At 39.4% G+C, this 21,155-nt stretch overlaps 1 protein-coding gene across 3 annotated transcripts; it reads left to right on the forward strand.

The window, feature by feature from the left end:
• Positions 1-547: 547 nt before the first annotated feature.
• Positions 548-4,844, forward strand: LOC134202487 (major facilitator superfamily domain-containing protein 1-like). 3 transcript variants are annotated; one of them, XM_062677471.1, is made up of 8 exons: positions 548-739; positions 789-920; positions 1,579-1,850; positions 1,963-2,239; positions 2,310-3,044; positions 3,102-3,214; positions 3,281-3,380; positions 4,247-4,844. In XM_062677471.1, the coding sequence occupies exons 3-8, from the start codon at positions 1,634-1,636 to the stop codon at positions 4,428-4,430; spliced, it is 1,626 nt and encodes a 541-aa protein (XP_062533455.1). In that variant the 5' UTR covers positions 548-739; positions 789-920; positions 1,579-1,633; the 3' UTR covers positions 4,431-4,844. The 3 variants fall into 3 exon arrangements, with proteins under 3 accessions (XP_062533455.1, XP_062533454.1, XP_062533456.1); XM_062677470.1 differs by having other exon boundaries at positions 796-920; XM_062677472.1 differs by lacking the exon at positions 4,247-4,844 and adding an exon at positions 3,457-3,716 and having other exon boundaries at positions 549-739; positions 796-920.
• Positions 4,845-21,155: the final 16,311 nt, after the last annotated feature.

The raw sequence follows: 21,155 nt of genomic DNA on the forward strand, positions 1-21,155 counted from the left end.
AAAAGAGAAAAAATCTAATTTTGCGGAGCAAAGAAGAAGAAGCAGACTGAGTGTCGGAAACTTCAAAATGGCATGCACTGTACGAAAAGTGTTGATATTTCTTGATATCAAGAATATTCAAGATATCTAAAATGTTTCTAAATCACATAAATAAATGACAAAATGCCTTCAAAGTATCATAAAACTTGTTTAAAAAATATAGCTGCATGTAACACTCGTTTAAAGTTGCATATTCCCGTTGATTTCAATAATCAACATTCACACCGCAAAAATAAATCAAAATTTTTTACCGTGCAACAAGTGATTTGACGTTTGCGGAACAGCTTTCCGCAGTCGACCGTCGGACCCCGGTTCGAATTTTTCAATCTTCTCGCAATACTTAGGTCCTTTTGAAAAGTTAAGCGAGATTCGTTTTATTCACCCCGTCCATGCGGTGTAAAAAGTTTTCGAGCAATCGTATGTGTGTACTCGCATTTTATTTTCTTTTTATTGAGGTTTTCGCTTTTTTATGTTGCATTTTGCTTTCTTTCGTTGCGTCTTTGCCTCCAGTTCCATATTTATGCAGAAGCAGCTCCAACCTCCAATCAATCAGTCTGCTGGTGACATTAATTTGATTCGCGTCGTCATCGATTAGCATTCAAAGATTAGAATAATCAATTTTTGTTTGTTTACGCTTACCATTTTTACACAAAAGTTATTTTTTGGAGAAAAAAGTGCAGTGCCGTTCAATAGAATCAAGGTATTTTGCATTGATTGCGGCTTTGCAGTGGATATTAGAGACAATTTAGTTTCCAGATTTTTTGCTGGATGAGTCAATCTTCTTGACCCCGGGAACAGCGTCAGGAGACAAAACGGACAAAACAACAAAAGCCAACAAAGGAAATTTCGGTGCCCAAATCAAAATCGGTCACTTCAAGACGGTGAGTGTTGATAATTTTTGCTCATGGGAAAAAGACCAAAAGGGGTGGAACTGTCTTATCAGCAGATGGCGATCGTCAGCGTCGCAATACTTTTAGACAGTCGATTCGAATAAATTAATCTGCTCTTGTATTTGCGTTAGGTTCAATGCTGGTCAAAATCTTACGTTTGCATTCATTTCACATTCATATAGATTAGAAGTTATTCGCTACTGATGCTCGTACATCAGCTTCCCGCTTTTGTCTTGTTCCAAATGTGGCAGCATATTTTTCCAGATGGTACCTAATTTGAATGACAAAAAAAAAAGTACTTTGAATATCTTGCGACATAATTGAAACTCGGCTACTAAACATTATGTCGTTTTTGAAATAACGAAAGAAATCGAAAAATACCAAGGAATTCTCGAATATCCAATCGGTTTTTGGCAACCGAGGGCTGACAAAATCAGGATGGCACTGTGTGTCACGTTTTATGTGGGGCGATTGAATCATCGTTGGTCGCGATTATTTCACACATAACAAGTATAGAATAAAACTTCGTGGTGATCATTTAGAATAATTATTACACTCGCTTCATGCAGCCCGCATCGTTCAAACGCTCTTCTCCTTTGTAAAGCTTGATGTTCGTGTATTGTGTTTTACTTTCCCTTCTGTTCGATAGGGCGATATATTTGAGTCTTCAGCATACGTCTGACCAGTCGTTGTGATTGAAAGGAATGCCGAGACTGTACGATGAGGATGAAGCGCGAAGACCCATCCTTCAGCAGGATACGGACAGCGAGGAACCGACGGCGGGATCGAGAATTCTGCGCCAAAGCGATGACGACGAGCTGAGCCAGGGAAGGTCTGGTTGCGGTACCAGCGCTTGTTGCAACCCCAGTTCCGCTTTGCACCGGTTTATGGCGCTGATCTTGATGTGTCTGGTAGGATTCGGTAAGTGTCATTTGTTTGTAAATTGGCTATCTCCGATTTTTGTGGAATTTCTTAAATGAACGATTAATTAATTTGCTCTTCGTCCTTCAATTCAATGCGACGCGTGACACAGGATCGTACTTTTGCTATGATAACCCGGGCGCACTGCAGGACAAGTTCAAGTCCGACCTGGATCTCACGACGTCACAGTTTGTGTGGCTTTACTCAATCTACTCGTGGCCAAATGTCATTCTCTGCTTTATCGGAGGTTTTCTCATTGACCGGGTATTCGGAATTCGGTTAGGAACCATAATCTATATGTTCATACTGCTGATCGGCCAACTTATCTTTGCCACTGGTGGAATGATAAACCAATTTTGGCTGATGATTCTGGGACGATTTCTTTTTGGGTAAGTGACACTATTTGAAACATTTTTTTTTCTCAAAGTTACATTTTCCCATTCTTATCCATGTTTCTAGAATTGGCGCCGAATCGTTGGCCGTCGCACAGAACAACTACGCGGTATTATGGTTCAAAGGAAAGGAACTGAACATGGTCTTTGGGTTGCAGTTATCATTCGCTCGTGTCGGTAGCACCGTGAACTTTCTCGTCATGGTGCCGGTTTACAATTACGTTCGAAGCATTGGCTATGAAGGTCATCAATGTATGGGCGTTGTCCTTCTGATAGCAACTCTTACCTGTGTCATGTCGATGCTGTGTGCACTGGTCCTGGGATGGATGGACAAGCGAGCCGCTAAGATATTGCGACGCAACGATAACCCACCGAATGGAGAAGTGGCCAAACTATCCGACATTAGTACTTTCAAGATCACATTCTGGATGGTGACAATCATCTGCGTTGCGTACTACGTGGCCATATTCCCATTCATCGCGTTGGGAAAAGTATTTTTCATGCGCAAGTTTGGTTTCTCCCCTGAGGATGCCAATACCGTCAACTCGATCGTTTACATTGTGGCCGGCGTTGCGAGCCCGATCTTCGGATTGATTGTCGACCGGACCGGACGGAATGTGCTTTGGGTGTTTCTGTCCATTGTAGTCACCATGTTTGCGCATGGTCTGCTGGCGTTCACTTTTTATAATCCTTATATTGCAATGGTTACGATGGGAATGGCATATTCAATGTTGGCCAGTAGTCTGTGGCCTCTGGTGGCGCTGATTGTCCCAGAATACCAGCTGGGAACGGCATATGGAATGTAAGTCTGTTGCAGTATCAATTATTTTACTCTAATTAATGTTTCTCTATCGCACAGTTGCCAATCGGTGCAAAATTTAGGATTAGCAGTTATTTCAATGTTCTCGGGTTTGATCGTCGACCAAGGTGGCTACTTCATGCTGGAAATATTTTTCATTGGTTGGTTGGTTGGTAAGCTAAAACATACTCATTCCTTTCATTCAATTCTGCTTAACCGTGGTTGTTTATTTGTTACAGTTTCCCTGATAGCAACCATCGTCATTTGGTTGTACAATTCCAGCAACAATGGAGTGCTTAACATGTCGCCAGCAGAGCGTGATTTGCTAGCCAGCAAAACGTAAGTAAACATATTTTCTTTTCAATGTGGGTGCGATGGGTATGACTAATGTAACATTTGTTGAATTTTTATCCAGAGTGGGCGAGTATCAAAGTTTGTGAGGGATCCGGTTTGGAAAATGGCTGCGAAATATTCGTTCTTTTCGCTGTTGTTGTTATTGGGGTGAGGCGGGTAGAACGTGACAGAATCAAAATCGTTAGTCGAAGATGTATATTTTTGTACAAACATAAATGTAGATTGCATGGATATTATGTGATAAAATTTATATACCATAATTAGTGGAACATTTTTATAGAATAAAATTTGAAAAAATAATTTTTCAACCTTTGTTTGTATGTCATCAAATACAATACACTCGATTTTTCAATCATCATATCGAATTCATACATTTTACTTGGTATATCACATTATTGAAAAACTGCCAGTATCAAGAACCCATCGAAACAAAAGCTTTTGTTGATGAGTCTATGCTGAGGTTGTGGATTCCAATCCCTCAACCCAAATCCCAAACTTTTCATTCGAATTTAAAACCATGATCTACTTTGTAGCCTACGTTCGCTAAACTAAACGCTAAAATAAAGATTTTGAATAAAATGTTTAAATTGTTCGTTTCGGCTTTCTCACTTGAGACGATTGTTGAATGGAAATGGGAGGACAATTCTCGTATCATTAGGATATAGAAAATAACATTTTAAATGCCCTTCAAATGTCACTCTTAATCTGCCCCTCTCTAGCATGAAGAGCCCCTCAATTGACCTTGAAGATCTTGAAGAAATGATGCCCGGAATAAGCGAAAGCTTCCAATCCGTCGTAGATTCAGACTCCGATCGTACTGATCGCTAAGTAATGTTTCCCCATAATTGCAGTCTTATCGAGGACGCCAACAGCACACTAGCAGGAGTGCAACCGGTTAGTTCGGAGGGTTCGCTTAATGCCGATCTGCAGCCGGAAGAGCAGCCAACCGTGGAACCGGAATCGATTCGTAATCGGTTTGTAAGTCGCGTGCTGGACGGGCCCGGTCATAGCGATTCGGAACCACTGATACAGTAGGACTTGGTAGGCAGAGTATTCTTGTAGTGTTCAGTCGTTCAGTGGCAGAGAAAACAAGTAATTTACTTCCGTTATAATCTTTTTTTAGGATTAGACAAAATTTTGTGTTTATTGTTTATGTGATCTATTTTCGTCTGCATGTATTTTTGTGAAACTTGCATCAGAGCACAAGTTACGTAGGAACAGATAGGAATAGTAATCAAATATTGCAAGTAATAGAATATTTAGGTATGAGAAGTTAATCAATTGATAACATCGCATCGTGTCAGAAAGTATTCCAGGAAGTGATTATATTAGGTACGAAGAATTCAAATTCATGAAAGTGTATTTTTATAAATGGTGATTATTTTACTAGTTTAATTGTTAAACAAACACAAAGACTTCACATACAAATTAAAGAATTTATAAAGTGTGTGCAGGTGTTATCTAATTGTTAGTATGAAATAACCATTTATTCTAAAGGGTGCATCATGAAGACTTATTCCACAGGTGGTCAGTGAGAATGTTAATGTGTCAAGCATGGGATTTTCTATTGAAGGTCGAAACACAAACAAAGTTGTACGGGAATATCCGAATAAAAAAATCTGAAATATGAGTCCACAAGCTAGTGATAAAAAACAATCGCTCAAACAAATCGTAGGTTTTCTCTATGGTCTTCTTCGAACCGAAGCAGATGTCGTCGAAGTCCAAGTCACCTAAAATCTTGTTCATGAAATGCTGAAAACTTTGATTAGCGTTGCACAAAACAATTATTATTATTTATTTATTCAGACTAAGGCATTATCTCTTATATTGTTCGTAATGATTGGTTTTCTAGGCGGCTTATTGGGCCTGCGCAAACCTCCTGTCTCGTCGGAGGGCCATCGTGTCAGGGCTGTTTAGCGTCCCACCTAACACCAGGACTTGGGCTTGTGCGCTTTGAGCGGCACACGGTCGCTTTGGTGGAGCCTACTTGCGGATACATGCAGCTTTTTATAGAGGTTTAAGGTGATTATAGAATGAAGCCCGTGGTGAATTTCAAATTCACCACACGTTTATCTACATATATTTTCAAAAGCCCAAATCTGGCGTAATAGTTTTCGTACAGTGCCAAAAATCAAATTATGATTGTTCTGCATAACTAAGCAAACGATCTACCGTTATTTCAGCCCGGTACGGGTTATGGTTCTTTCATCTCGTGCTCTTGAAAAAAATATTGGAAAAGCACGTGGTTTACAAAATGGCTGATTTCTGGCTTCATTGTATAATCACCTTAACAGGGCCCACTGTCAAACCCCACCACATTCTAGGCAAGCCCCACAACTCGCAGATGGCCTGGGGAGGGATCGTCAATCCCTTGGACATAGTCCCTGTTGCCCTTAAAAACCTTGCACAAAACAAATTTCTTGTATAACTTGTATCAGAGAAACACGGATTTAACACAGTTAGAACTAGGTTTATTTGGAATAACCATAACTTGTTTGGTAAGGAATTGAACCAGCATGGTTGAAAACTTTCACTTTTATACCCTCTGGTTGTTTATTGGTTGCTATGGCTACATCAACGGCTCGGTTGTTTGTTGGAATCCTAACAACGACGTTCAATGCGGGTCTCGGCAGTCCCAGGTTACTTTGTTTTTGCCTTTCTCGTATACTAAGTATACGTAAAGGCTATAATTTCACTCCAAAACCAAACTTTTGATAGAAGGCTCGGAGACCCATAGTGTTATATACCAATCGACTCAGCTCGACAAATTGAGGTGATGTCTGTTTGTGTGTATGTATGTATGTGTGTGTGTGTGTGTGTGTGTGTGTGTATGTGTACAAATTTTGTAGACACACTTTTTGGAACTTAGCATTAACCGATTTACTCGCAACAAGTCGCATTCGACGGGGTATGCGGTCCCATTGTTTGCTATTGAAAATTGGCCTGATCGGACATTGCATTTCGGAATTATTGAAAAATCATTGTTTTTTCCCAAGGGTCCCCCCTTGGAAAAAAAATTTCAAAATCGAAAAAAAAAAAATTTTCAAGAATGGTGGGAATGCATAGTAATTAATGCAAAAACATGAAAAATGATAGAAAATATGCGATCTATCCCCCTAAAGTGCTTTTTTTGACCTTTCCTATGTGATTTTTTCAGTTCATCTTACGATGCACGAGAAAGGCATCATCGCCGCTAGGTGGATAAATCTAGGTTTTTTTTACATGTTTTCACCCCCTCTCAATCCGACATTCCTGGCTTTGATGTCAGCATTTGAAATTGGGTGGCTACCAGAGTCTTCGTGGGCCGGGCACATAGCCAGAATGTCGGACAGTAATCCGGCAAAAATGGTTCTCGACAACGATCCGCCGGGAACAAGAAGGCGAGATGCACAGCAAGCAAGAGGGATCGATCAAGTGGAAGACGATTGGCGGACCCTCCGCAGACTGCGTGGTTGGCTACGTGTATCCCTGGACTGAGCTGAATAGAGAAGACTTTTATGCACTGCACAGGAGACTCCGGCCTTTTTTTTTCCTGTCCGGGTGTGCCACTGCGACCAATTATTAGATCTATTGTAGCGATGGTAGCGTATTAGATCTATTGTAGACTCCGGCCTTAGTCTGATAACTAATAAATAGAGTCTTCGTGAAAAGATCAGCCAGTTGATCACGAGTGCCAATGGGTGCGACGTTCAGCGTTCCTCTCTCGATCAGGTCCCGGATGAAGTGATGCTTCACGTCGATGTGTTTGGTTCTTTTGTTCTCCAGGTTTTTAGCCACGCACACACAGCTATAGGATTGCACTCGAGAATGGTCACCAGGTTGGCAGAAACATGCAGATCTTCCAAGACGCCACTGATCCATACGGCTTCTGTCGCTGCTGCATTAAGAGCGACATATTTCGCTTCGCTTGACGACAACGACACGGTGGATTGCTTTTTGCTGCTCCACGACACCCATACACCTTGAAGACGAACCCGCTTACCGACTTTCGGTCCTAATCGGCCGCCCAATCGGCGTAACCAAAGCCGAAGAACGCTGCTGCTTCGCTGTTCATCTGGTATTCAATACAAAGCGTTTATGCCCCGCTCAAGTATCGCACCACTCGCTTCAAAGCGTTCCAATGTACGGTCGACGAATCTTGCTAGGAACGTCCGAGGTACCCGACCGGGTAACAAACATCTGCCCTGACACAAAGCTTAATGTACATCAGGCTTCCAAGCAGCTCTTGATACGGTTCACCGGCATTAGGCCCACCACGTGGCAGTTGGAGGCCTTTCTCCACCAGAACACCGGTCGGATTGCACTCGCTCATCCCGAAACGACTCAGCACCTTCGTGATGCTCGACTCCTGCGAATACCGAGAAACTCGGCGCAGTCTGTCATTGCGAACACGGATACCACTTTCTTCTACCCTACCATCTCCCGCAATCAGGAGATCATCGACGTACAGAATAATGTACATCTCGTCGCCGTCACGGTATGGTACGTACAGGCAGGTCCAGACACTATATCTAATATTGTTGTGGATCAAGCAATGGTTGGTCACTAAGGGTGACTACCAGTTGTTTATACCAACTAATAACTACGGATTATTTTTTTTATTCCAATTCAAACCGTTAATCCTAACACACGTTTATAATAAAGAGCTGTTCCAAGTTACAGAAGTTTGGTCTTTTTTTGACTGGAAAGTTCTACGGACGTCAATAGGTTATGGGCGACAGCAAGAAAGAAGTGGCCGTTCACGGAATCCCTCAGTTTTCTGGAACTGGCTACGATACCTGGAAGTTTCGTGTTCAAGTGTATCTCGAAGCCTCGAAGGTGTGGGACGCTGTGGTGAAGGATGTTCCTGCAGCGGCTGACGAAGCTGTGAAGTTCAGGGAAATGGACTGTAAGGCTGCTGGTGACTGTCCCTGCTGGTGAGCTTGGTGTCGGACGAGTACTTGGGATGTATCCGAGAAAAGAATACGACCAAAGAAATGTGGATGGTTCTTGAAGATACGTTTGCCAAGAAATCGGCCGGAAAGCAAACGGTTATTAGGAAGCAGATCGCTCGTCTTCAATTGAAGGAAGGGATATCATTGCGCGCCCACCTGCTAAAGTTTGAGGACCTCATTCGACAACTCCGAGTGGCCGGCTCAAATCTTGAAGAAAGCGATGTTTGTGCAGCCTTAAGTTTAACGCTTCCGGAGTCGTATAACCCCCTTATGACCGCTCTTGAAAATCTTCCGGAAGATGAATTGACATATGAGGTGATGAAGACCCGGTTGCTTAGTGATGAATCGAAGCGTTTGGATCGAATGCAAAGTTATGTAGAAAAACCTACTGCATTTGCAGGAGATCAACGCCGGAGACATGGAAGCGAGAAGTTTAACGAAAAATGTCATGGCTGTGGCAAGCGTGGTCACATGAAGAAGGATTGTAGGAATAAGCCCAAAGCCAACGCAGCGAACGAATCAACCCAAGTAACATTTTATGTTTTATAACGCTCTTGAAAACCATTATTTCCTCTACAAGTGCTTTAAAACCATTATAAAACCAAAATGTTACTAGGGAAGGTCAGTCGTATTCATGGCAGACAGTGCGATAAAACGGAAGAGCTGCGGTGAAAAGCTCGAGTTTCGGCTGGACTCCGGGGCCGGCGATCATATGGTTAATGCGAAGCATCATCTTTCAACTGTAGAAACCTTGAAGCAACCAGTGTACATCGACATAGCTAAGAATGGCGAATCCCCTAGTGGCTAAGGAAGCAGGTGTCATCCGTGGAATGAGCAATTATGGCGTACTGATGCACGCGAAGGATGTACTATACGTTCCGACTCTCAGGAACAACCTCATGTCGGTGAAGAAGTTAACCAAGGCTGGTGTTGAAGTTGTCTTTAACAACAAGATAGTGATGCTGAAGATGAACGTTAAGACTATTGCAACGGCGTATCTACGAGGAAACCTTTACGTTCTTGATATAGCGGTACAACGAGCTAGCTTGGCTGAAGTGGAGTGTGCCGAACTGTGGCATCGTCGGCTTGGTCACATCAGTGATGGTGCGTGAAAATCTAGCCCTTAGTGTATGTTTCAAACCGGAGAAGATTAAGATCTGTGACGTGTGTGTCCTCTGTAAACACAGCCGAGAAACATTCAATGGTGCAATAGATCGGGCAACTCGATCGTTAGGACGTATCCATTCTGATGTGTGTGGACCGATTGAACCTATGTCTTGGGATGGACACCACTACTTCGTTTCGTTTATTGACGATCACTCTCATTTTGCTGCCGTATATCTGTTTAGAAAGAAATCAGAGGTATTTCAAGTATTTCAAGAGTTTGCGGCGATGGCAACAGCAGCATTTGGTAACAAGATCTCAAAACTTACGGTAGACCAGGGACGTGAATATTGTTCGAATAGCCAGAAGCAGTATTATAATGCGAATAGTCGCAAGCTGTTCATGGTCGGGTACGCGCCCAATGGCTACCGGCTATGGAACGAAGAATCGAAACAAATTGTGATTGCTCGTGACGTTCATGAAAACTGTTTCCCTTGGGCCAATGATGGAGAAGATCGTGCTAATGAAAATCTGGTGGTTCCCATAGTCTACGAGCAAGAGGGGGAAGAGCAAACCGAGCAGTTCGATGTGCAAATTGAAACTCTACAGCCTGATGATCAAGTCTTGCTCGAAGATGGCACTGATGATGCAGAAGTTAAAGATGTAACGGAATGCGATGACACCGCACTCCCTTCGCATTCAGATCTGGACATGTCTCCTGGCCCAAGTGGCGAGCAGTCCACGATGCGCAGCGAACGGGAGCGCCGATTCCCCGGTAAGTTTCTCAACTATCTTACTGGATTTAGCGCAAATGCTGTTGGTTTTCCCATCCCATCAGATGCTCCCGAAACTTATAATGAGATTGATACCCGTGAGGATCGTGCCCTTTGGTACCAAGCGGTGCAGGACGAGCTGAACTCAATGAAGGCTAACTATGTGTGGAAGCTGATGAAGAATCCTGGCGGTGTGAAGCCTCTCAAGACGAAATGGGTATTCCGGCTCAAAGAAGATGAGGCTTGCCGACCAATTCGATATAAAGCGCGACTGGTGGTAAAAGGGTTCCTTCAACGTCCAGGAATTGATTTTGAAGAGCTACGTTTGCCCCAGTAGCCAAACTGTCAACGGTTCGTGTGGTGTTAGCTGTTGCCATCAATCAGGGCGTTTTTATATACACCAGATGGATGTCAAGACGGCTTTCCTCCATGGTGTGCTGAAGGAGGTTCTCTACATGGAAGTACCCCAAGGCGTAGAAGCAAAAGGAGGTACGATTTGCAGACTTCAGAAATCCCTATATGGCTTAAAACAAGCTCCACGATGCTGGAATGACAGGTTCAATTCAACGCTGCTCAAACTAGGGTTCCGTCGATCAAACCGAGATTACTGCCTTTACGTGTCCACCGCCGAAGGTGATGAGGTTTATCTAGTGCTTTATGTAGATGACCTCATGATAGCCGGAAGAAACATACGAACGATCGAAAAATTGAAGCACTGCCTTACAAAAGAGTTTGAGATGACCGACTGTGGCGAAACAATTTTTTTTGGGTATGCGGTTTGAATTTAAGTTGACACGGGAAGCACTAACAATCATCAAATCGTCATCATTTTCATCATTGAATGCTTAACTTTTTTCTATAACAAATATGATTTTGAAAAAGTATCACCGGCGCGTGCTTACTCGCAATCTATATGCTGATACATTTACAGTTACATCAAACAACCGAAAACCGAAATACGCCGCTCCAAAGTTGTGAGGTGATAATGCTAGAAAGATACGAAAGATAGGAGAAATAACACGGTGTTTAATGCCTCCCCGAGTCACCTTAACTCGAACCGTACTGAACTGAAGTTAACTCAAGAGACAGCTGCTTTGAAAATCCTGGAAAAATTTGGCATGGCTGAGTGCAATCCAAGCAAATCCCCGATGGAAAAAGGATTCCAACTAAGACGCGAAGGATGTTGTACCTCCCAGCTTTACCGGGAGCTTCTCGGCAGTATGATGTATCAAATGCTGTGTGTGCGACCTGATTTGTGCTATCCGGTCAGCTATATGGGAAGATTCCAACAAAAACCGACGGATAACCATTGGCAGGCACTCAAGCGCATTGCCAGATACCTAAAGCTACCATGGGTCTACATTTCACAAAAAAAAACGAAGATAGTAAACCAATCGTAGGATACGTAGACGCCGATTGGGCTTCCGATGCACAAGACCGCAAGTCAGTTACGGGATTTCTGTTCAAAGTTTTTGGATCAACAGTATCCTGGGCAAGTCGCAAACAAGCTACAGTTTCCATGTCGTCAAGCGAAGCCGAATATGTTGCACTGAGCGCAGCAGTGTCTGAAGCAATATGGTTAGCTGGACTTCTGGAAGACCTCAACTGCAAGGCACCGTCGGATCCTGTTCTAATATATGAAGATAATAGAGGGTGTATAGGACTGGTCAAAAATGCTGAATCAAACACATTGATATCAAGCATCATTTCATCAAGGATCACGTGGCTGCCGGGAACATCAAACTAGAATCAATTTCTACTACCGAGCAGCAAGCAGACCTATTTACCAAGTCATTAGACGTTGGACGATTCCAGTTTCTTCGCAATAAAATTGGAAGTCACCGATTGAGAGGGGGTGTTGCGGATCAAGCAATCGTTGGTCACTAAGGGTGACTACCAGTTGTTTATACCAACTAATAACTACGCTATTTTTTTATTCCAATTCAAACCGTTAATCCTAACACACGTTTATAATAAAGAGCTGTTCCAAGTTACAGAAGTTTGGTCTTTTCTTGACTGCAAAGTTCTACGGACGTCAATAAATATACTTAAAAATTTATGTCTGTCTGAACCTTATAGACTCGGAAACTATTGAATCGGCGTGAAAATTTGTATGCAGAGGTTTTTGGTTCGATGGTTCGAGGCCCCTCCCTCCTTTCGAAAGGGGGGCTCCCATACAAAAGATACAGCAATTTCTTCATAACTCGAGAATTATTTTAATAATTGAACCAAATCTGGCAGGTGGAGGTTTTGGAAGTTCGTCGGGTCTGGTAGTTATAAATAAAGAATAGATATTCTAAAAAAACTAGTGTGGAGGTAAATAAATTCTTCGGATTTAAGCCACCCATTTTGTATTAACTTCAATACTCAAGCTCAAGTCTTCCATTTAGAAATTATAGTTTACTAGGATGTCTAATAAGAGACCATGGTCTAATTGGTGCTTCAAAACTTTCCTCGGAATACCACGTAGAGTTCAAAATCTCAATCTCAATTCTTCACCCGTGCTTATAGTTACTTTATATTTTTCAAACAAATGGTCCTTCTAAAGAATTTATCCAAATGGTCATACCTAGCTTTGTGAGTCCAAGTAATTCTGTGTCTAGGAATCAATTAGATTATTTTATATCATTCTTTTGCTGTTTCACAGAAAACATCGAGCTCATATTAAACAACAAAAAAATGTTGTTGTAGTTATAACATAATTTTGTGTAACAACTTGTAACTCACTACCCGTTCCCGTGACGCCAGGTAGATACCTTCTCGTGGTGTGTGTCTAAAATCTGGTTTACCATAGTCATAGCTTCTGGTTAATTCAATGAATACCATCATCAATATCTACTCTGAAAAATCAATATTTTGCGTTGATTAATTCCTGACAGCATTCTAGACAGGATAAAAAAACACTACTTTGCAATCTATGCTAATGCAACTTGTAGCTCAATACCCGATTAAAAACTTCATACAAAAGTCACTATTTGGTCACTTTTTCTGCAACTGAAAGTCACTATTTGGTCACTTTTTCGTCATCGTTGGTAACTAAAGTCACTATTTTATACAGCATTCATCATCAATTAAAGCAAAGGCGAGACCCCTAGGTGGGCTCGAAGAGAAGCCCCTCTGGCTTCCTCTCATTATCACCGTGATGAACTTACCGTTAACCCAACTAACATTTAATGTCAATGTAAATGTTATTTCAACTCGTCTATACGGCTTCAAGCTGAATATGTGTGCTATACATATGATCAAGAACTTCTATTCAATGCTTTTACCAGCAAATCTGGCGAATCTATTCAGCTGTTTTTGACGTGTCTGCACAACTACTTTACAGTATGTTACACAATTTTTTCTCAATCTTTACTAAACCATTTAGTAATATAATTCGCTTCAATGGCGCTTATTCAGATTTGTTGAATCTGTTAAATAAGTTTTATACAGCCACTGAATTCAATTTGATTAAATATTATTTGAGAGGAGAGTAAATTCCGGGAGTTTATTCAATGTTTTTTTTGTGAAAACTCAAATATCAATTTTGTTGCTACCTAGATTTGAACTCCTGATCTCCTGATTCAATGGCCGCTGCTCTGTCATCACCGTCACTTTGACATATGTAAATAACAAAGAAAATTATGGATGTGCTTCTTCGCATACCCTATAGGTTGTTTTACGAACGCTATTTTCAGATTCATGCTGTATAAACGTTAGAAAGAGGCCTACATGCTGCCTTAAGCACATAAGTTTAAAAATTATGCTTTCAGCATTATTTCAGCCATTATTCAAACATCTATCAGCATGTTCTGTTGGCTAACTTTTATCCATCATCAATCGCTGAAATTGTTTTTAGGCAACATCTTCTCGACCTGTATAGATGCTACTTTGCTGCTAATCGTTTAACAGCAGCCGTCAACAGAAATATCGCTTCTAAATGGCTTGTTTTCTTACGCTATCTGCTAGCATTAATGACAGCGCTTTGTCAGTTGCTATAAGAGCAGGTGAATATCTTTGTAGCTGCATTACAGAAGTCAATAGCTCATACACTGCTCCGGCAACAAAAATCAAATGTAAACATAGCGGTTTTGACGTTCCATACTGATATGCTATTAAAAGAAGCAGTAATAGGTTTACTTAAACGTTGTGTAATCTTCAAAGGTACAGAAGTTGCCTAAAAGCTTCGTTAGTTCATTTATAGCGCCATTACGCTATATTGTTAGTGCTATAACAACAGCAAAAACGTTTTCATTGTGAATGCTACTCACCGTAATATGGGAAGTTGCTAACAAGCAACTCAGTTACATACATGAGCTCTTAACTGATAAGCTTTGTTGCTAATTCAGACAAAGCTGTTTTATGACTATATGAAAGCTGCATAAACGATAAAAGATTAAATATATTCGGCACACTGACTAGCTGATAGATATTTGGGTAATAGTCGAGTTGAAGTTTAAGGGATTATTTGCGGAGGCTTTTCTTTTATTCAGCATTGGCTGCTTTTATTCAAATATTATACAGCCGAAGGCTAGAAGTTGAAGCTTTTAGCACCAAAAATGTTAGTTGGGAAGGTCACTCCTGACGGAATCCAAGTTTCAAAGTGCTCGCGTTTTCGGGGCACACCACTCGATACGGAGGCGGTGCACAACTGTCATTTTTGTTAATTTAGCTTTGCTGCGTCGCAGCATGCGTGAAAAAATAAAAATGACAGTTGTACGTTGCTTCCGTATCGAGTGTTGTGCCCCCGAAAACGCAAGCACTTTGAAACTTGGATTCCATCAGGAGTGACCTTAAGATAAAAAATCACGTTAATAAAACATTAAAAAAAATCGAAATTTTCACGGAGTGCTCTTTGAAGGATTACCGGGAAACTTTGAAGGTTAGCGAAATTCTACGAAATTTTACGAAACTCTGATAATCTTCTATATACATAAAAATGAATTTCTGTCTGTCTGAACCTTATAGACTCGGAAACTACTGAACCGATCGGCGTGAACATTTGTATGCAAAGATTTTTGGGGCCGGGGAAGGTTCTTAACATGGTTCGAGATCCCTCCCCGCTTTGAAAAGGGAGGCTCCCATACAAATGAAACACCAAATTCTTTATAACTCGAGATCAAATAAGAGAATAAATCAGTTTTTGGCGAAACGAAGTTCGTCGGGTCTGCTAGTTAAAAATAAATACGAATATTATTTATGTTGGTTTTCATAACACAATCAAAATTAGTGCATTGATAAGTTGGTTTTCTTTGTAGTTTTGAATTTCAGTCAAAAAATATTGACATGAAAAACAAAAATTTTGCAGAGAATATTTTATGACTTTGTTTGTTTTTTTACCACGGGTGGGGTAAGTGAAAATGCTCCAAAACTGAATGCATTTCTCTATTTTTTTAACGCAAATAATTTCTATAGAGCGTTTATGAACCCTCCTATGAAATTTCTATAGAGCGTTTATGGGGCCCTCCTTAGCCGTGTGGTAAGATGCGCGGCTACAACGGAAGACCATGCTGAGGGTGGCTAAGTTCGATTCCCGGGGCTGGTCTAGACAATTTTCGGATAAATTGTCTCGACTTCCCTGAGCATAAAAGTATCATCATGTTAGCCTCATGATATACGAATGCAGAAATGGTAACTTGGCTTAGAAACCTCGCAGTTAATAACTGTGGAAGTGCTTAATGAACACTAAGCTGCGAGGCTGCTATGTCCCAGTGGGGGATGTAATGCCAACGAAGAGTTTATGAAAAAATGATACCAATTTAAACTCATTCGAAGGTTTTCGGTAATACTAAATCAGGAATCGAAAGTGCAAATCGAGTCAGTGTACCTATTAAGTAATCAATTTTCAATGAAAAATTTGTGAAAAAATGGCATTTATGGAGCTTAAATACAAGAATTACTATTACTGAAGATATATCAACAACTATGATTTATTTAGTCGAAATTTAAAAAAAAACTTAACCATTTGTTAATGTGGACTCTTCTATTGAAATTCTAAGTGGATTGTTTGAAGCACAACACTGATGATTCCAGCAGGTTTGATTAATATTTCAAAGATAATTTCTCTGCATACACAAAACAACACTATCGCCAAGGTTCATTATCTTATTATAAACGTGAAATAGAAAGTAATGTTTGACACAAATGGAGATGAAATGTTAGATGTCAAAAAGTTCAAGTGAAGAAAGAAAATAAAAAATCATTTGTTGGAGGCAATGTATAAATGTATAATCTTCTTTCAAAATTATGTTTTCACTTACTTAGTGAAGCAAGTGAAAAATTCAAACAGATTTTTTTAATTTTTCAGATATTTCGTATCCTAAAAGTATTTTTTTTAAATCATGTTCGCAGGCATATAAAGATTGGATAGATGATTCGTTATGTCATTAAAATGATATTATATTCAACTTTTATGACTTGATGAACATGAACTATATGATTTCCTTTACCCGTTTGCCCCACTGTACCTTAGCTGAATTGCTTACAACGTTGCATATTTTTCCAATCGTATATAATATTTTGTGAAATTTAGAAAAGTCTACGTAGACTTCATAGGGGTGAGGGAGGGGTTTCGGAAAAGTCTACGAAAGTACCAGGGGGGAGGGTTGGTTTGAAAATGTGAAATTTCGATCTACGTGGTTTGGTTTGGTTTTCAATGAGAGCTTGAGGTAGCTTGAAGTTTCTCCTTGTCCATTTGTTGACAAAAAAGAAAGAGCAGGACGGGAACAACTTCGAGCTGCTCATTAGGGGCCGTCCAGAAACCACGTGGTCATATATGGGGGGAGGGGGGGTTTGGAAAATGACCACGATAAGCCACATGGGGGGAGGGGGGTGTTGCTCTCGAACCACGTGGTTTTTTTTACACGAAAAACTTTTGGTGGATAACAATAACGGTGTAAAAAATACAAATCATTGAAATTTAATTATTTAATCATTAAACGCAAAGCGCATCTAAGAGCCGATGCCCACGTAGCGTCTTTTCAATTCAGCGTTAAAAAGACGTAGGTGTGCATCGAGAAAAATCGATAACGCAGCGTCGGTCGCAACGCCGATGCATATTTGCATTATTTGACCATCTTAGCCTAAGATCCTATATCCATACAAAAATAAACGAAAAAACAGGTTGCGATTCAGTCTCAATTTCCACAAAAAAAAAATTGAAAAGGAAAATGGAAAAATATTTTTAAAAATTCCGCCGCAGATGGTTTTTGACATCACGCCGCCGACACTTTTGCATCAGCGGACTGCAGCTACAAATTTGAAAAATGTTCATGTTTTTAAATAATCCAAGAAAAAATCTTAAGAAGAAAAAAATGAAAAGAATTTCTTGTGGATATTCAGGAAAAATCAAGTAAAGAAATTTCCTGTAAAAACTTTTAATTTTTTGAGGAATTCCTACTGGAAATGCTTCAAAAGTACAACCTTTACAAGTACTACAAAAGTACAATTTTTTCGTTATTTCCACTTGTAAAAAACATCGGAATTTCCTCGGGAAATTCATTATTGGTGTTTCAGATGAACTTTTTTCGATTTTCTACTGGAAAATCTTAGCAATATTTTGGCATATTCCGAATAATTTCTTTTGGAAATTAAAAAAACTGCTGAAAATTTCTAAGAATTTCTTTTGGAAAACGAAAAAACATTCCATTGGCAATTTAGAAGAATTTCCTTTGAAGATTCATTAAAGTTGCCCAGGATTTTGATCTTTAGAGATTCTGTAAAACAGAGAGCTGGATTTTTTTTTTCTTATTTATACTGGAAATTCTTCGGAATTTGATGTTTATTGGAATTTTCATCGTAAATAAGCATTTCGGATCCTTCTACGGATTCTTCTAGTTCTTCAAAATTTCTACCGAACATTTTTCGGAACTCTTCCACAGAATTTCGGAAAAAAAATGTCGTTGAAATTCTAAAGATTTTCCAGGGAGACTCCGAAGAATTTTTTATCAATATTCCGAAGGGCTTCCCTTGCAACTCCAGAATAATTATTCTTGAAAATTAAGAAGATCTTGTAATTTAAAATTAATCCAAGCAATAAATGTAGGCAATAATTTAGGCTTAAGAAGCCTAGTTTGGATAATTGATCGAAAAAAATAATAATGCACCTAAATGTTCTAAATGCACAAAATTCTAGTAGTGCGCATGAAAAAGGTTATGACATAGAGAAGCTTGCATTTAAAAAATCAACATGAAATTCCAAATAAAATGCTTTTTTAAATTCATAAAAGGGTCTTAGAACTAAGGAGATTCCTGCGATATGAAAAAAGTGGCAGTGTTCCAGAAAAAAACACTCCAATTCCTAAAACAATCTAGGTTAAAAAATAGTGTTATAATAACGATTGAAATTAAATTCCAAAACAACCCTCAACAACCCTTTCAGGAATGATGGGTCATATATGCCATGCGTTTTAAATTGTCTATAAAATCACAAAAGAGAGCTAGGCCACCATTTTCTTCAGTAAAATTGTTCATCTAGATATTGGCTTTACAGAAAAAATATGGGAGCTCAAATTTGACTGACCATGAAAATTCAGATATCCAAAACTTAAATGAAGCTTAAATGTTTGAATCATTCTGAACAGATGGGTGGTCAGATAAGATGGGTCATCCTGAACGTTAAGCCAATGATTAATATACAGAAATACTAGATGCTCAAGGTACTTCAAAATGCTCTCAAGTTCAGCCCACGAATCTACCAGATCAATCAAGACATTTGCAATGTTCTCATCATCGGTATATACCCAATCCGATGAAATAAGCATATGATCCTAATTTCCAATAACATGAGATCCAAGCAGTGATGGAAAATGTCAAAAAAAATGTCATGGCCTTACTATTACTAATTTCTTAATAACTTTTTTCAAAAGTAATTTACAGTTCGGACTTTTTGATTAACATGTAGTACTTAAAGGGTCCTAGAACTTTGTCGAACAGATCATTGTTCTAAATACAAATTGAGACCCATGAGAGCGAGATTAAAAAAATGTCACGGAATGTCATGACATTAATGTCATTCGACACTAATTCGGGTCTCACGCCTCCAATATCATATTTAGAGAAATTACCTATCAGAAAAAGTTTTCGGGTCCTTTAAGGGCTACATGTTTATAAGGAAAACATAATTGTAAATGACTTGTGAGAAAAGTTATTGGCAAGTTAGTCCCATGACATCGATATGACATTTCCCGTCACTGGATCCAAGAGACAAGGTACCCAAAATTATCTTGAGTCAACATCAAGTTGCACAATGACTATGAGGTTTGTCCGCAAACTGTTTTTGTAGGGCCTTAGAAGCACTGGGATCACGGACTTGAATGATCAAGTAGTTCAAACATTACGACTTCCAGGACGTTTTGTATAACCTAAAAGGTCTGTCTACTACTGTATAAAAAATAATTGAAGTCATATCAACCCAATGAACCTACTGGGATATTATATCATACATCATTCATAAATTAGTTAATTGGATAAATCGAATGATCCGACCTCCAAAATAATAATTGGTCTATAATATATTCATTTCTCTATGAGTCGCTTATGAAAGGACCATTGACTGAAGCATATTCGAGATGTGGAATAGAAGGTCCTTGGAAAATTATTCCAAAGAGCCGTCAGAGTGACCGATAAAATATTTTTAGTATGGCATCATTGGCTTCCACGAGTCGATATCAAAATAAAATTTCAATGAAGAATTAGAAATTTTGAGAGATGAGCCATAATAAAATAGGAAATTGCCGATACACACAATAATAATAAATTAGCACTTGTAAAAGCAAAAATTGCAATTATGAAATAAGAATTTTCCATAAAGAAATCAAAATGTTCAACGAAAAAATACAAAATTTTCATGAATAAATCAATTTTAGCAATGAACAATTAAAAAAAAAATTATAATTATTTATTTCTAATATGTATTGATGATTCTGAAAACAATACTGAAATTTGTACAAGACTGCTACTCATTTGGTTTTATTTGCATCTCTAAGATTACATATTAACTTTGCTGAGGTTAAAATCTTAAAAATTATTTAAAAAAAAAACCATTATAAATTTTTCTCGAAATTTTTATAAGATATTCGCGAGTCCACATTTTTTTGTATCCTCCTGCTGCATTGAAGGTGTCATCAAAATTTTCGACTTCATGAAAATTTACAATTTCCATGCTGGGTTTAGTTTGATTTTGAATCAATTGAAATTGTCCATCTTCAAAATTGATCGGATTAACCATATGTTTTAGTTACATAAGGTTTTTTTTAAAAATTTTGTACTTGAAAAAAACCACGTGGTCATAGGGGGAGGGGTCTGCCAAATGACCACGATAAGCCACATATGGGGGAGGGGTTGAAAATCTTCAAAAATATGACCACGTGGCGATTGTGCGCTTCATTAGAACTATGTTCGTCAATTAATGTCCCCAACAGAAATAATGTATTCCACTCTATCTGACAGTATCGTCATTTGAACAAAATATGCTGAATAGAGTATTAGTCGTTTCAAATTTCAAGGTCAAATACAATTAGACCTATTTGAAAAAAGTTCCGAGATTTAACCCGAATGTACCTACGAGCAAATGGTTAATCCGAAAGGTTCTGGTGAAACGTCACGTGAAGCATACAAAGTTACGAAAACAATGACACAAAACAAAGCACAAAAAGGAGAGCTAAAAATGTCCAGCATACGGCAAAAAATGCCTAGGTTGTTTGAATAGCTCTACTGGTAGTTGGTCAACACCAGGGGCCTTATCATTCATCAGCCGGCCAATCTCCTCCTGGATTTACTGGAGATCCGGACCCGGTAGAATTATGTCCTGCGCGCGTTCTCCCAGGTTCACCACCCATCAATAGGAGGTTGAGGGTTCGAGTCCCTCCAAGACACATGTATTATTTTTCGCAAATTTCATATCAATTTGTCCATTTCGAAACATGTGCTGTGCATATGCACAGCCAAGATATTTAACAAAAAAATGG

This window comes from Armigeres subalbatus, unplaced genomic scaffold (assembly GCF_024139115.2).
Source record: "Armigeres subalbatus isolate Guangzhou_Male unplaced genomic scaffold, GZ_Asu_2 Contig1243, whole genome shotgun sequence".
Classification (NCBI taxonomy): Eukaryota; Metazoa; Arthropoda; class Insecta; order Diptera; family Culicidae; genus Armigeres; species Armigeres subalbatus.

Excerpts from the sequence above, each read along its gene's own strand:
- LOC134202487 (XM_062677471.1), top strand. The coding sequence starts at position 1,634 with ATGCCGAGACTGTACGATGAGGATGAAGCGCGAAGACCCATCCTTCAG. Across the intron at positions 3,045-3,101 it reads CTGGGAACGGCATATGGAAT|TTGCCAATCGGTGCAAAATT; the intron begins GTAAGTCTGTTG and ends TCTATCGCACAG. Across the intron at positions 3,381-4,246 it reads GATTTGCTAGCCAGCAAAAC|TCTTATCGAGGACGCCAACA; the intron begins GTAAGTAAACAT and ends CCATAATTGCAG.